Raw genomic sequence first — 15,714 nt, 5'->3', positions numbered from 1 at the left:
CAGTGCAGCCGTGTGAGACGAAATACCGGTTATAATGCGGCTTCCGCTGGACAATCTCGCCAACAAGGGCGGTAGCGAGCACGCTTCTCAACGAGGTGCGCCCACCGACGGGAGAGGAGATCAACGAAGGCGATGCGGAGGAGGAGCATGAGACGTGGAGCATGAGTCCAAGGGCGATCAAATCGTCACCGTGCGCCGTATGTGCGAGTGAAAGCGCGCCTTCACGCACGTAGAGCAAATGCACAGGGGAGAGCAAACGCGACTTCTGCCACGGCCGGGCGCGCCAGTCGAGCCCGGCCCTGCTTCCGTCGCGCGAAAGGCCGGGAGGGGGGGGGGGGTGACGCTGTGCTGCGGGGCACCAAATGCGTATCTTGCAACCGGGCGCAAAGGTAACTGGCGACGCAATCTCCCACTGAAAGGAGCAAAGCGGGAAGGCAGCGCAGGAGGGAGGGAAGGAGGGAGGGGGGGGGGGGGGGCGGGGGCGGCTTCTACTCTGCCAACAAATGCGTTCTTGCACTTTGCGCCTGTGCCAGGGTTGTCACGCGCACCATATCTTGAAAGAGATCTCCACACGGCTCTTTGTATGCGCTGTGCTTACGCCCCTCAGTTTCCGTTGAAGCGATAGACCGCACGAACCTTCGCTCGCTGCCGCGGCCGCGCGCAAAAGCAAGAAAAGCGCCACCGCGTCAAACTCTTCGCGCCCAGTCGCGACCTCCGCGCTGTCCGGCGCCGCATCCGCGCCTCCGCACCAAAAGAGAAAGGAAGAAAGCTCGTGACTGCGCGCTGTTCTCTTTCGCGGCCGTCGGTGGGGCGGCGTTTATTCGTATCAACCGACGCGGATCGAAAATCGATTCGTAACAACCGTTCTCTAGCACGTTGCAAAGTAATGAGGCTCAGCCGGGACCACAGAAAAATTCGTATCAGCCGGAAATTCGTATTAGCCGTGATCGTATCATCGAGATTCCATTGTATTGCACTAAAATAAAAAGTGTAGCGAAGAGAGACGCTAGTGGGTCCAGCGCTTTTGCTCAGCAACGGCGCTCGTGCTTGAAAGCCCTGTCTCGTTCGACTGTTGCCGCTGCGCTGCTCCGAACTCTAATAAACCCTTTACAATTGGTGGAGGTGCTGGGAACTCTAATAAACCCTTTACAAAAGAAATAAATGTATATCCCAATGATGTTAATAATGTCTAGCCTGGATCACTTTGCAAGTTCACAACAATACCAAAAAAAAAAAGTTCCCAAAACACAATGAATGCTCCCAACAGCTACTCTGACTTCTCCAGTATTAACTGGCCAAGTTTACCAAACATTTCCAAACCATTCAGTGTAGTCTTGCTATACATTCATTATAACAAATAGATGTATATTCCAATTTTGTAAAACATGTCTTGATTATTTCTCAAGTCCGCATTATAAAAGTTAATACAACGAGCACTCACAACAGCTGCTCAGGCTTCTGCAGTATCAGCTGGGTTGGTTTATCAACTATTTCCAAAACATTCAGCATACCGTATTTTCTGGTGTATAAGACGCAGTGCTTTTCTGAATTTTTCGTCGGTGCGTCTTATTGAACGGTGCGCGACCTATGAAAGTTTTTTTCCGGAAAAACTGCCGTTAAAATCGGATCCGATGTTATGGCCACGCGAAGCGCGCTGGTTGACTTAATTGATACGGGTTCTGTGCGCACTATCGAGGTGCCGGGTTCCCGAGCGCCATGCGAGAACGATGGAGCAGCAACGCAAACAGTGGTAGGACCGCAAGCCGATCTACCCTGAAGTTGTCACATCTGCAGATAAGATAGGGCGCGCACCGCTGCGCAAACTACGCAGTTGCTATGAGAGTACAGGCAGCCTCCCCCCCTCCCTCCCCGGGCTGCCTTCCCGCTTTTCTCCCTTCTGCACGATTTGGCTCACCGTCGCATGCTTTCACTCGCACATACACCATATGGCGCGCGGGGATGATGTTATTGCCCTTGGACTTTCTACGGAGCATCGCAACAACCACAACAGCAGAAATGGGGTTGGAGTAGAAATATATGGCACCTATACGCTTGCGCGTGACCCGCATTCACGGAGCGAAATGTCACTCTCACTTTTTTAAATCGCTTGCCGAAAGAACAGGTGCATCTTATACATCAATGCGACTTGTATACTTTCTTTTTTTTTCCCCCAGAAAAACTGCCGTTTTGAGGGGGGTGCGTCTTATACAAGGGTGCAACTTATACACTGGAAAATACGGTAATGTTATTGCACTTATATTATCATAAATAACCATTATAACAAACCTCCATCCAAAGGCAGTGAGCATCAGTGGTTAAGCTGCTCCACTATAGCTCTCTTTAGCTTCACCTCGCACGCAAGAGTGAAAGTGGGACAAGGCAGAACGACGGGCGCGGACTGAAACGAACGATAGGGTGAGGAAAGCAGCGTAAACACTACCAGCCGAGCTAGCACCAAAGCGCGGCACAGGTATCTCGCTCCGTTCGTGGTTTGACGCAGCGAAGCCTTTTATTTTTTTCCACGCAGTTCTGCAAAATGGAACCATGTGTGCTCGCGCCGGCGTATTGTTTCTGAAATGGGGAGTTTGTCAGATTGACGCCAATCTATCACAGAAAGGAGGTCGCAATGTCAAGTGCATTGCTCACGAAATTCAGGGATTTCCAAGGAAGGAAAAAAATTCTAGGACTTTTCAGGGCCTTGAAAATGCACTTTTCAATTTCAAGGGTTTTCAAGGATTTCAAGGACCTTTACCTTAGGACCTTATGTTGGTTCTCTGGGCTTCAACAGTTGAAATGAATAAACAATAAATAAAAGCTGACAGCACATTACAAACTTCAAAATTAGTTGTTCTGTCACAAAACAAACAAAAGCACTTTAAGATTATATAATATGAAAACCAAGAATGTACTAGATTTCTGCTAAGTTACAATATTCAGAATACTAACCTTCAGTAATGCTTGAATTCTGGAACATGTTTTCTAATGTGTTGTGTATTTCCTGGAATGTTGGACGGTCCGTGGTCTCCCACTGCCAGCCTGCAAGGAGCACATCAAAATATTAAAGAGGAACAACGAAACACAGTCGGAAGTCAAGACCAGTACATCATCATATTGTAAATAAGAATGAGTCGAGGCCGATGTACATTCAGTCTGTCTTGCCTTACTTTGTTCCCGTCTTTACCGCTTCACCGTTCTCAAATATGCATCATCAACTGGCCCAAAATTCTACTCTTCTAACGAATGAACAAGTTACTTTAATATAAAAATGTTTTTCACATGCAATCAAAAGGAACCAAGAATTTCTGCTTGAAACATATCCTCAGAGTATGATGCTGATGGAATTACAGTCGATCCTCGATATAACAAAGTTGTACTTGCAGGGAAAAACTTCCGTTAAATCGTGAATTTCGTTAATTCGAGGTTTTAAAGTTTCAGCAGTAAAAACAGCTTCACAAATTCCCAAAAGATTCCTTGTGGAGAGTATCTTGTTAGTAAGCACTTATAGGAGGAGAAAGCAGATAGGGGCGCGTTTCTGCCTGTGTCATGAAATTACTTCATTAAATCGTGGGGCAAAAAAAAAAAAAAAAAACGGTTTTCAATGGAACTAAGATCCGGAATTGAAAATAGTTCATTACATTGCGAATTTCGTTAAACGCGGTTCGTTATATTGAGGTTTGACTGCATATATGTCTCAAGCTAATGAAAACAAGCATGACTTTATCCCTCAAACAGAGGATTACATTCTTAAATTCTGTCGGGGTGACGATGTCAAAAGAGTTTGCGAAAGCGAAAGACGAAATCCTTCAGAAACTAAAAGATGAACTCAAGATAGAATTGACATCATCACGTGAAGCGTACGAGAGAGACCTGTGCAATGAAATTCGTGATCTGAAGAATAAGCAGCGAAATATCACACAGAGCATCGAATTCACGCATAGAGAAGAGATTTGAAGCTGAAGTGGCAAAATACACTCCGCTTTTGAAAGAGAACCAGGCAATCAATGCAAAGTACGTTTCCTTGGAAAGAAAGAACGGCGAACTTGAGAACCAGATAGTTCATCTTAACAGTATTCTAGGAATGCCAATCTTGAAATCCAAGGAGTCGTTAAGACAGAAAATGAAAGTGTTGTTGCCATATTGTCCACTATCGGAGATGCTATTGAAGAACCAATCAGTGAGTGCGATATCGAGACTTGCCATCGCGTCTCCATGCGTAATCTGGATAAAACTAACATTATCGTGCAATTCAAGTCCCGGTCGAAGCGCGACATGACATTAAAGAAAGCGAGAAAAGCCCGGCTTACTAATAACAGCCTAGGACTTGGCAGCTCAAGTCCTATCTATGTAAATGAGCATCTTTGTCCTACACTAAAGAGACTTCTCAGTATGGCTATTAGGCGTAAGAAGGACTGCCAGTGGAAATCCGTGTGGACCCATAATGGAAGGATTTTTGCAAGGCAGTCAGACACTTCTAGCGCCATATCCATAACTTGTGACCTCAATAACCTCAATAAGATAACATCGGTGTAATTAGCACCCCTCTTTCTGCGTACAGTTTAAGCTTTCAAAATGCGCTACCACGATTTTGCGTTGCCCCATGAAATTCTTCCATGTTCTTCTATGTACGGTTCTGTTTTGCATATCAACACACGCTCTGCCCTCGCTAAGCATGACCAGATTGCCTATTTCCTAGGCGAATTCTCTTTTCAGTATAGCATTTTAATGCTTACTGAAACAAGGTATTACGACGAGTGTGCAATGCTCCCATCTTAATGGATACAAAAACTTTTTTATCAATCGCAGTAGTCGTAGGGGCGGTGGCGTCGCCATTTATGTTAAAGCTTCTAAAGAATATGAGGTAGTATCAGATTACACATGCATTACAAACGATTACGAGGTACTAACACTGAAACGAAACGCTGACATCATTACTGTCGTTTATCACCCACCAAATGGGAATTTTGGGCACTTTATGAACTTTTTTGAAAACTTCTTGCAACTTGTTTCCACAAATAGTCTGAAACTCGTCTGTGGTGGAGACTTTAATATAAATACCCTTGAAGCTAGCACTTGCGTTCAAGATTTCAACAACACCATTACTTCCACGGGCTTTGTGAATATAATCACTACACCGACACGCATCACTGTACTAACTTCGTCAACACTTGATTTGTTTATTACCAACACGGAAACTAGAGTCACTGATGCGGGAACCATAGCCTCTGACATAAGTGACCACTGCCCAATCTTCATGATTTTCTTCCCCCCCAGAGTTTATACAAATAGTCGAAGGGACGCAATTACAGTGCAGTATGTATCAGACGATGCTTTACTTTTATTTAAGCGTGACATCAGTGTTCAGGATTGGTTATTTATATTTGGCATAAAAAACGTGAATAAAGCATATTCTAAGTTCATTGAAATTTTTCAGCGAATATACGCTATACATTTTCCTTTTACAACTTTCAAACCATCAAAAAGAATAAGAAAACCTTGGGTCACTCCTGCCCACAGGAAAGCTATTAATAAGAAACCGATTATTTCACACCTTTGTATGTACAAGAGCACCGTCTGACTCGAAAGATTTTAACACTTTCAGAAATAAACTGAACGCCGAGCTTAGGTCGGCAAAGTTGGGATATTATCAGCGGTTGTTTTTTGATATAAAGAAACAGCAACCTGACGCCGCATGGAAATTGCTAAATAGGGTTCTCGGTCGCGAAAGTAAAACGGAAACGCCCTCAAAGTTAACACACAATAACCGTGAAATAGTTGGTCAGGTGCTTGTTGATCATTTTAACCAAGCGTTTCTAGAACACGCTCTTCCAGATAGTAACTTACAGGTTATCAGACCGTAAACAATTGCCCTGCTGAGAGCTTTGCTCTGCATGATATAAGTGAAGATGAAGTTTATCGAACATTTCTAGGTCTAAAGAACAGCGAGGCTTTAGATATTGATAACCTACAAATAAAGCCCATAAACTATGTTATCAAATGCATTGCTCCTGCGCTCGCTTACAATCTCGCTATCCAATCAGGTCAAATTATTGACGCACTGAAACGATCCAAGGTAACTGTCATTTATAAAGGGGGCAATAAAAATGAGACAAAAAATTATATGCCGATATCTGTGGTACCAATTTTTTCTGAAGGCTTAGAAAAGATATTGTTTTCGCGACTAACTTCTTTGAGAAAATAAATCTTCTTTCCGACGCGCAGTTTGGTTTTAGAAAAGGACGCTCTACTAAAACAGCTTAATTAACTCTTAAAGAAAGTGTGCTACAAAATATCAAAAATAAACATATAACTCTTGGTCTTTTCGTAGATTACAGTAAGGCATTTGATTCACTTAACTATAACATACTTATTACACTAATACTCTCGGACTACGGGGTTCGTGGTAAGCAGTTCGAACTATTCCGTTCTTACTTGACCAACAGGACTCAGTGTGTGTACATTGGCAATTGCCATTCATCTCCCCTCCATATAAAATGTGGTGTGCCCCAAGGCAGTATTTTAGGTCCTCTTTTGTTTAATGTATATATAAACGATATTGTCGGTATTGACACAAGCTCAAAATTTATCATATATGCCGATGATAGCACTATCCTACTCTGGAACTGATTCTTCTTCTTTCTGGGTTTTTACGTGCCAAAACCAGTTCCGATTATAAGGCACGCCGTAGTGGAGGGCTCCGGATTAATTTTGACCACCTGGGGTTCTTTAACGTGCACTACAACGCAAGTACACGGGCGTTTTTGCATTTCGCCTCCATCGAAATGCGGCCTCGCCGCGGCCGGGATTCGATTCCGCGATCTCGTGCTCAGCAGCGCAACACCTTAACTGACTGAGCCACCCCGGCGGGTACTGATGAAGCCGATCTAGCATCAAGATGTAATCACGTCCTTGAGAAGCTTGTATTTTAGTCACATTCTAACTGCCTCAAAATTAACCCAGCTCAAACCAAGGTACTTTTCTTTCGTGCAAAAAATAAAGTAATTAATTTAGAACAGGATATATACTGCGACGGGCACAAGATAGAAATCGTCCATGAATATAAAATTCTCGTAGTAACATTTAGCTCAAATCTCAGATGGAATTCGGATGTTGACAACTTATGCAAAAAACTTTCAATGACCACAGGAGCTCTATCACGCCGTGCAATTCTCTCAGTGGAAGCAAAAAAAAAAAAACAGATTTATTCTGCGCTGTTTGCTTCTCATATTAATTACTGTAGTCTCGTATGGTTGACCACTACACAAAGGAATATCACAAGGATTTGTTTATTACAAAAGAAAGTTCGCCCCCAAAAGAAATAATATTCTTCCACAGAATATTATTTTAAGTTGTACAACATTATGAAAATACAGCATATGTATGAATTTGGTGTTTTGCGTTCATTCTATCTGTCTTCACCCACTTTTAAAAATTTGATTACCACAATAGCAGTGCTTCAGCAATATACCAATGTTCGTACACGTTGTCCTGACTTTTGGCTAATACCACGTTTCCGTACTTTTTACAAGCTGCAGTCTTTGAAATATAATCTTTCGTTATTCCTCAATAAATACAAACATATAGCGAAGCCCACACTACACTCACGGACAACTTTCTGTGGCAATGAAGGGAAAGCTAATCGCGCATGGATGCTGCACATATGTTACCGCGCCAAGTAGTCCGGCAGCGTTTGAGAGTGCTTTTGGTTGCTCCTAACAGACACTGAATCGACGCAGCTTTCACATGCGATGGTTTCGCGTTTGCCCAGACGCGGAAGAGAAATGCCACAAAATAAGTAAACTTTTACACTTCAGTGGTGTTTTCTGTCTTATTTAACTGTTGCTAATAAGCTGTTTATGTTTTCTTCCCCAGCCTAAACGCACCTGGATTAAAACGCGGGACTCTTTTCAGTAGCGCTCTCACTTGTGCGCGCTTTCCCTCCATAGCTTTCCTTTCATTGCCACAGAAAGTTGTCCACGAGTATAGCATTACTACATCAGCTCTTTTTTTAAATCATACCTATCACTATTGTCGTCAAGCTACATACATTAGTAATTCTTTTTTTTTAACAGAAGCTAAATCCTCCTGTGTCTGCTTGTATTTCACATTGTAGTGTTTTAGAATGTAATATCTTTTCCTGATGCATTATATGTGTATGTGTGTATGCAAATGTGAAATCATGTATGTATGTATGTATGTATGTATATATATACATATGTTATTTTCCCCTTTTTTCATTATGTTCGACTTTTCTTATATATTTTTTTTCTTTGCATATGAATCATTTATAGCAATATATCTGGTATTGTGTATTCTTATTCCTATAGTGTATTCTTATTCTGATGAACTGTTATTTTCTGTTTCGCATGTTTTGTTTAACGGTTCGACATGCACGTCGAAGTCAAGCCCTGCCTTGAATACGGTGTCCGGGCCTCTGTCAAGCTGCAGACCACAGCTTTTAGCCCTGTCAGCCACCAAATTTGTTTTGGAAATAAAGAATTTGAATTTGAAAATACTAAATACAGTGAAATCTCGTTGATACGATTCTGCATAATGTTTTTCAGAATAATACGTTTTTGCCCTTATATACCGTTTCTTTTTCTTACATACAATTATTTTCGGATGATACGTTTTATTTTCCGGTTCCCGTGAGGATCGTATCAACAAGATTCCACTGTAGTAGATTTCGAGTCAAATATCAAATCGTATCAAGAAAATGATTTGGCAGAACCCATCTCACGATGACTGTCAACGGTTTTTTGCACTTAGCATTAAAGCAATATAGAGACACAGCGTAATGCCACCATCGAAATGCCTTAGTCGTGTACTGCAGCAGGACACCTCTCTCTGGTTTCCCCATAAACACTCTGCACCACTTAGTGGCGAGACCTTTGTGTGGCCTCCGAATTGCATGGCGCACCAATGCATGTGCTGAGGAACGCAGCATGCAGCAGCTGGGCTTTTTTCTGCCCACGCTGTGCCAACTAGTGGCACTGCCGACAAGTCAGCGCGTAGTCTCCGAGACGAGATGCGTACACGCCGGTGCATGCGAACGATGAGAACTGTTCCCTTTCTGGCCGTGCACCCATTGACACATACTCAGTGACCCAAGTTGGTTCATTTAATGGCGCAGCTCACTGAAGCGTCGGCGTGAAAGACATTCATTGAAAAGCTGCACACCTAGTGCATTTGTGGCCCAGCTTGCTTAAGCGTTGTGCTGCTCTATTTGAGAAACCCACGACGCCTGCTTGATTCCAGTCAGCATGGGAGAAATTTCAGAAGTTTTCTATGGCCCATTCAGCTGGTCAAAATCGCCTATCGCAAAATCGGCTTCTCACACTGCAGCTATGTCACGCTGCTTCCCACCGCACACGCTGTACCATCTATCGGCACCGCCGTAAAGTCCAAACTTGGTGCAGGTTTGATTTCACTGAACATCGGAGATATTAAAAGGGCCTTTTTTTGTCATTACAAAGTGGCACATTCACAGTGGCAATTACCTGGTTACGTAAATTGGCGTAAAAGGCGTTCATTGAAGAGCACCACGCACCTACTCACACATACCAAGTGACCCAAGTTGGTATCAGAAAAGTTCATTAAAGGGCAGCACAGACCAAGTGGCACATGCGCAGTGCTCCAAATCAGCATGAGAGAGATTCATTGAAGAGCAGTACAAACCCATGCCCACATATCCACTCCCGCATACCCAGTGACCCATGTGGGCGTCAAAAGGTTCATTCAAGAGCAGTACATAGGTACACAGTGCCATATACCCAGTAATCCAAGTTGGTCCGACGGTTGGTTTCAAACCCTGTTGCCTCAGCTGAGAAGCCCGACGCACTACTCATTCGACCATGGACTACCCAGACCTAGGTTTGTGGGAAAACGGTTAGAGACATAGATAGATAGATAGATAGATAGATAGATAGATAGATAGATAGATAGATAGACAGACAGACAGACAGACAGTTAGCCCCAGGAAAGTATGTGAAGTACCCTAAGATTGCTAACTGTATTAAAAGTCGAATATTGAATCGAATGTCAAAAGAAAACTTAGCACGAAGATTAATGCTTACAAATTTTGTACAACTAGGTGGCACAAATACTCAGCGTCTACTGCTAGTCTACTGGAGTCTACTGAGTTGCTGCTATCAGCAACCTTATTACTTAGAAATCTAAATACAGCTTAGACCACTTACAATACTTATTCAAATCTAGGCCAGTAGTTTTTCAAATAATATTCCAAATTCTAGGGATGGCTTAGATTTCAGGATTTTAAAAAATGCGCCAGTTTTTAACTGAAATGAATAAACATGGTGCATAGAAAATTATGGTGTTTTACGTGCCAAAACTATGATCTGATTATGAGGCACGCCGTAGTAGGGGACTCCGGAAATTTGGACCACCTGGGGTTCTTTAACGTGCACCTAAATCTAAGCACACGGGTGTTTTCGCATTTCGCCCCTATCGAAATGCGGGCCGTGGCCGGGATTTGATCCCGCGACCTCGTGCTCAGCAGCCCAACACCATAGCCACTGAGCAACCACGGCGGGTAAACATGGTGCATGGCAAGTGCCATCTAGAAAAGTTACTATCGCAGCTGCTACTAGCTGCGCCAGTAGCCAATTGAAGTACAGGAGCGACATCACTATTTTTACTTTTGGCATGCGGCGTGGCATTATGGGCCTTACCGTAGTCGCACCAAACAGGCGATTCCACTATAGTGCCGCTTTCAAACGAAAAGTTGTGCGAGCCGCAGAGGCATAAAACGTTCAAGCTGGGCTGGACTTCGGCATCAATGAGAAAAACGTACGTCGTCGGTGGGAGCAACGAGAGATGCTTTTGCGCCCCAATGAGGATGGCATTTACTCAGGAACTTTGATCGTGTGCTCCTTCAGAAAGTGCAGCATTTCTGATGCACTTGATGGTACCGAATATAGTGCATTGTTTGAAAATGACAGCGATAAGGGAAATAGCAACGAGACTAGCAGCCATGATGACGTAGAATGAGTTCGGCATGTTCATATTCAATAAATGTTGTTTTCTTTTGTGAACGCTGCCCTTGCTTTTTTGTTCGGCCTACTTTCGAAGTTTTTTTTTACAGCGAAGCTGTTAAGGGCTAGTTCCCCCAGAATCGTGTCCGCATGTAGAAAAAAACTATTATCAACAGCATTTTGGCTCCATGTGTGAGGCGGTTTCCTGCCAGTTTTGCTTTAGCACAGGTGTCAAAACGGATGACTAACATGACTGATAGGTCATGACATCAATAACATCACATGCTCGTCAGTTATGTCACCGATTAACGATAATAAAATCCCGTGTGGCGCCTACCCGCATATCCAATGCGGGTATGAACCAGGGATATGCAGGTATGAGCCAGGGACAAGAAAGAAAGAAGGAAGGAAGGAAATAAAGAGAAAGAAAGCGGTGCGCTTTGCCCTGAACGCAGCTTCAGTTTCTATGCACCCGTCATGATGCGCGTCATGATGTGCAGATATCGTGCATGCGATGCTGTCAGTTTAAGAAGCAGTGTTCCGCAAATTTAGTTTGGAGCTATTAGGCTTACCGTATTTATTCGAATCTAGGCCGATAGTTTTTTTCAAATAATCACATACGAAACTCTAGGGTCGGCTTAGATTCGAGGATTTAAAAAAATGCGCCAGTTTTTAACTGAAACTGATAAATACGGTCATAGTTAGCGCCATCTAGAAAAGTTAGTATCGCAGCCGCTACTAGCCGCGCCAGTAGCCAACTGAAGTACACGAGGGACGTCGTCATTTTGACCTGCGTCGTATCGGTTGTATCGGTATGGTGCAGCATCGGCGCGCGGTGTGGCGTTATCGTAATGGCACTAAACGAATAATGTATTTACTCGAATCTAACACGCACTTTCAACACGACCCTAAATCTGCGTCGGCATTTCAAAATGGCCGCCTCGCACGCGCGTCGAGCCTAGCTACCGTAGCATGCGGAAGCTTCCTCCGCGTGCTGCAGTACACGTGCTTAGGCAATAGTCTACCGTCTGTCTTCACGCTCTCAGCCAATGCTCTCAGCGTCTGCTCTATCTATCAGCATGAAGTACCAAGTTCATCGTGATGCCGCATTTAAAAGGAAAGTGATCATCTGTGCGGAGACGGACGGAAATCGGGCCGCATCACGGGCGTTCGGAGAATCCGAAACTTGCGAGCGGGACTGCGCAAACAGAAGGAGAGAATTTTCGCCAGCAAAGCAATGCGGAACGGTTTCAGTGGACCGAAGCAGGACGTAATATGCGACGATCCACTCCGGCGATACGATCGCCTTGGCCCTATCTTGAAAGCAATCTGCGACGGGTAAAGTCCGCCGCGCGCCGTGTTTTCGCTGCGTTGAAGCGAGACGCATGCTAGCACGAAGGCGCGCTCCGTCTCTAGCGTTCTGACAGTTCGTTTCCGCGGTCAACGAGCGAGATGTGTTCATGTTTGCTTGTGCGCGCGTGACACCGTGCTTGTTAATAGCGGTCTACTAATTTGCTATCGCATTCGATGCATCGCCTTTCGGGCGAAACTGCGACTTTTTTTATTCATCGCAACTTCAGTGCATCGGGAGGAAATCTATTTTTCCAAATGACAGAAAGTTGTACTTCTGTTTGAAAGCATGAGGTGCGCTGGTACTGTAAAGGACTTTTTTTTTTCCTCACGGAAAACGGGTGCGCGTTACAATCGAGGAAGCATGAGAATCGAGTAAATACGGTAGTTGTGCTAGCCGTAGAGGCATCGTGAAACGTTCAAGCCGGTCGGAACTTCGGCATTGGTCTGTCGTTGGAGGGGGCCACAGGAGATGATTTTTGCGTGCGCCGCACCGAGAATGACATTTACCTAGAAACATTAATCGTGCGCTCCTTCCAAAAATGCAGCATCTCTAATGCGCTTGATGGTACTGAATATAGCGCACTGTTTGAAGATGTCAGCAGTAAGGAAGATAGCAACGAGGCTAGCAGCGATGGTGACATAGAATGAGCTCGGCATGTTCGAATTTAATAAATGCTGTTTTATTTTGCGAATGCTGTCCTCGCTTTTTCGTTCGGCCTACATTCGAGGTAAGTTTTTTTTTTTTTCTGACTTCGAACTTTTGGGGGGGTCGGCTTAGAATCGGAGTCGGCCTAGATTCGAGTAAATACGGTAATGTGCACTTGTGAACTTCCGCTGTTCGTACCAGTGTGCGCACATACAAATTTTTTTTCATGTTCTCCTGGTGCAAAGCAAACATCAATGTTTCTACAGTTTTTTTCATTTTAGTTACAATTTTTTTTAATACATAATTTTTTTCAAGGAATTGTTAATAAATGTTTGCTTGAAAATGATACCGATAGAAAGCACATTCCTTCTACTACAAATTTATATCATACATTTTAATATCAAGCATTTGCTGTAACAGTAAAAAAATAGTTTACTAAACTACCCAAAAACTGCCTATTTACCCGCGGACAGGAAAGTGTTAACAGGCCACAAGCCACTCCAAGTCACTTCAATTTGTCAAAAAAGAGCAGCTGCGCCTGCGGGAGATGGTGCAGGTCGGTTAACAAGCTCTGATGAAGATGTTAGTGACGACATCGTGGGTACCGGCGAGGTGCGTGATTCAAATATAGCACTCAGGTGACCTCTGTGTTGACATCATCCTAGTGCTCGGTTTTTCGCTGCTATGCTCGGTGCGCAAGGAGGGGCAAAGCTACGGTGAAAATTTAAACGGCGATGAGGGCGCTGTTATCTGTGTAATCGAGAAAATAACTTCAGCAGTTGAATTATACTGTGGCAGCCCTTCCAAACCACCATAAATCCTCCAATTCCAAGACCTCTTCATTGTCCCTTTAAAAAGAATGAATGTGCGCCTCAGCTTTCCATTTTTAGATTTTTAGTTTTGAGTAATAAATCTTGGATAAACATTAAATTGGTTGAGTTCAGCTGTTCTCTTAACAGCCACATATCACTGCTCTTTATTGCATGCACCGGCTGGGCAGCAAGAGTGCGAAGCCACATCTTGAAAGTCGGGTGAGTGACTAACTTGAAACATTTGGAGCTCCAAATTCATGAATGGAATTTTATTTTCTCGTATCATTTTTCTCACAAGAACACTGCAAAAATGAAAAAACTGGCAAAGCAAAACTTACATTGACGCATGAGCTCATACACTCTGGCTGGGCAACCAGGAGGGCACTCCATTCTATAGCCAGACTCAAGCATGTGGTAGACGTCTGTTAGGTCCACACCGGGATAGGGGGACATCCCATAAGTAGCAATCTCCCACAGCAGGATGCCAAAAGCTGCATAATCAGAAGTGGTGATACAAAGTCAGGTGAAATGCCAGAGCAGCACGATTCCAGCCTCATTGAAACATATAATTAACCAAGTTCAATGCACCCAACACCTAGACTGTAATGCTCGACCAGTTGGCCTTTCCATTAATCAATGCCTCAATGAAAACACAAGCTGAGGTCAGGCAATGTAAATGAAGCAAGCTTGCTTTTTTAAAATTTTGAGTGCACTGTCTAGAGAGCTCCATTATTTAACTCCCATGTTAACACTTTTCTGCCCACGCCAATTCCCATCAATAGCCTGCTATTGATGGCGGCAAATTTCTATTTTGTAGCTCTTCGAGTGTTCTCAGACAACTAGCACCATATAATGGTTTAAATAGAAACTATTTTACAGTTTCGGTTTTCTCCTTTTTCCACTGTGCGGGTATTTTTAAAGCACCTCCAGAGTCGGGGTTGGTCATGGGCACTCATAGTTCCCAAGAAAGAATCGATGTTGCGCACGGTTCCTCCACGGAAACGTCGCATTTCTACCAATCCGCCTTTTGCATGTCCCGAGTGCGCATGCGCTGTACCCTAGCGGCGAGCGCCGAAAACGTTTTGTACGGCGTCGGTGGTTCGTGCAGCTGACGACGCACGCGTATGCAGCATAGTCGCCGAGGACGCGAACTCCTTATTGTCGGCGATGTGCCGATCGACGAGGCGGTAGTTGCGCTGTGTTTCGGTAGAAACTTCAGCTGTTCATAGCGATATTCAGTGAACGTCCGGTACACCGCAATATATGCCAACACGACACCGATGTCGGTCAGAAGTCGACCTCACGCCGGCGCCAACGCTCGGCCGGCTGTAGTTGTCATACTGTGCCAGTAGAAGACCTAGGCCGGTATTTTGTAGCGATGCCTTTAAAGTAATAATGCCTTTTCACGCTTATCGCGCTTTGTCAGTGGTCAGAGCGACGGTCCGCTGACGATATCAACGTTGATAACGCGAGCGGACCGTCGCTCTGACCACTGACAAAGCACGATAAGCGCGAAAAGGCATTATTACTTTAAAGGCATTGCTACAAAATAGCGGCCCTATATTGTCATATAAGTATGACGAAGAAGCGACCGACGACGCGACAGACGACAGCGAGTGATCGTAGTGTGATAAGCTTTCCTGCCGACGCCGCCGACAAAACCAGTGTGCTGATCGCCGTGCGAGCGGACGCCAAGTGAGAACATCGCACCGACAACGTGAATATCGCTGCAAATGCACTCGTGCATGTATTTATTGACGCTCAGATTGAGTCGAAACGTGTTTCCTACGCTGATATGCACGATTTCCAGCCCTTTACAGCCCTCCACATCAAGTTTGAGGCGGTGTCGATCTCGTTCAGGCAGTTTCATTAGGCATAACACAGCCTACGAGTTCGTCCGCTACCGGCGGAC

At 44.3% G+C, this 15,714-nt stretch overlaps 1 protein-coding gene across 1 annotated transcript in view; it reads right to left on the bottom strand.

The window, feature by feature from the left end:
• LOC119436466 (tyrosine-protein kinase Abl-like) overlaps nucleotides 1–15,714 on the bottom strand; it is a 77,925-nt gene that overhangs the window by 23,108 nt on the left and 39,103 nt on the right. Inside the window, exons 7-8 of the mRNA XM_037703319.2 lie at nucleotides 14,141–14,293; nucleotides 2,947–3,036 (exon numbers count right to left, since the gene is read on the bottom strand). Coding sequence (XP_037559247.1) covers nucleotides 2,947–3,036; nucleotides 14,141–14,293 — 243 coding nt within the window. The remainder of the gene's footprint in view (nucleotides 1–2,946; nucleotides 3,037–14,140; nucleotides 14,294–15,714) is intronic.

The sequence above is a fragment of the Dermacentor silvarum genome, chromosome 1 (assembly GCF_013339745.2).
Source record: "Dermacentor silvarum isolate Dsil-2018 chromosome 1, BIME_Dsil_1.4, whole genome shotgun sequence".
Taxonomy (NCBI): domain Eukaryota; kingdom Metazoa; phylum Arthropoda; class Arachnida; order Ixodida; family Ixodidae; genus Dermacentor; species Dermacentor silvarum.
The sequence above is the reverse complement of the archived record's forward strand: the minus strand, read 5'-3'. Positions and strand labels throughout refer to the sequence as shown.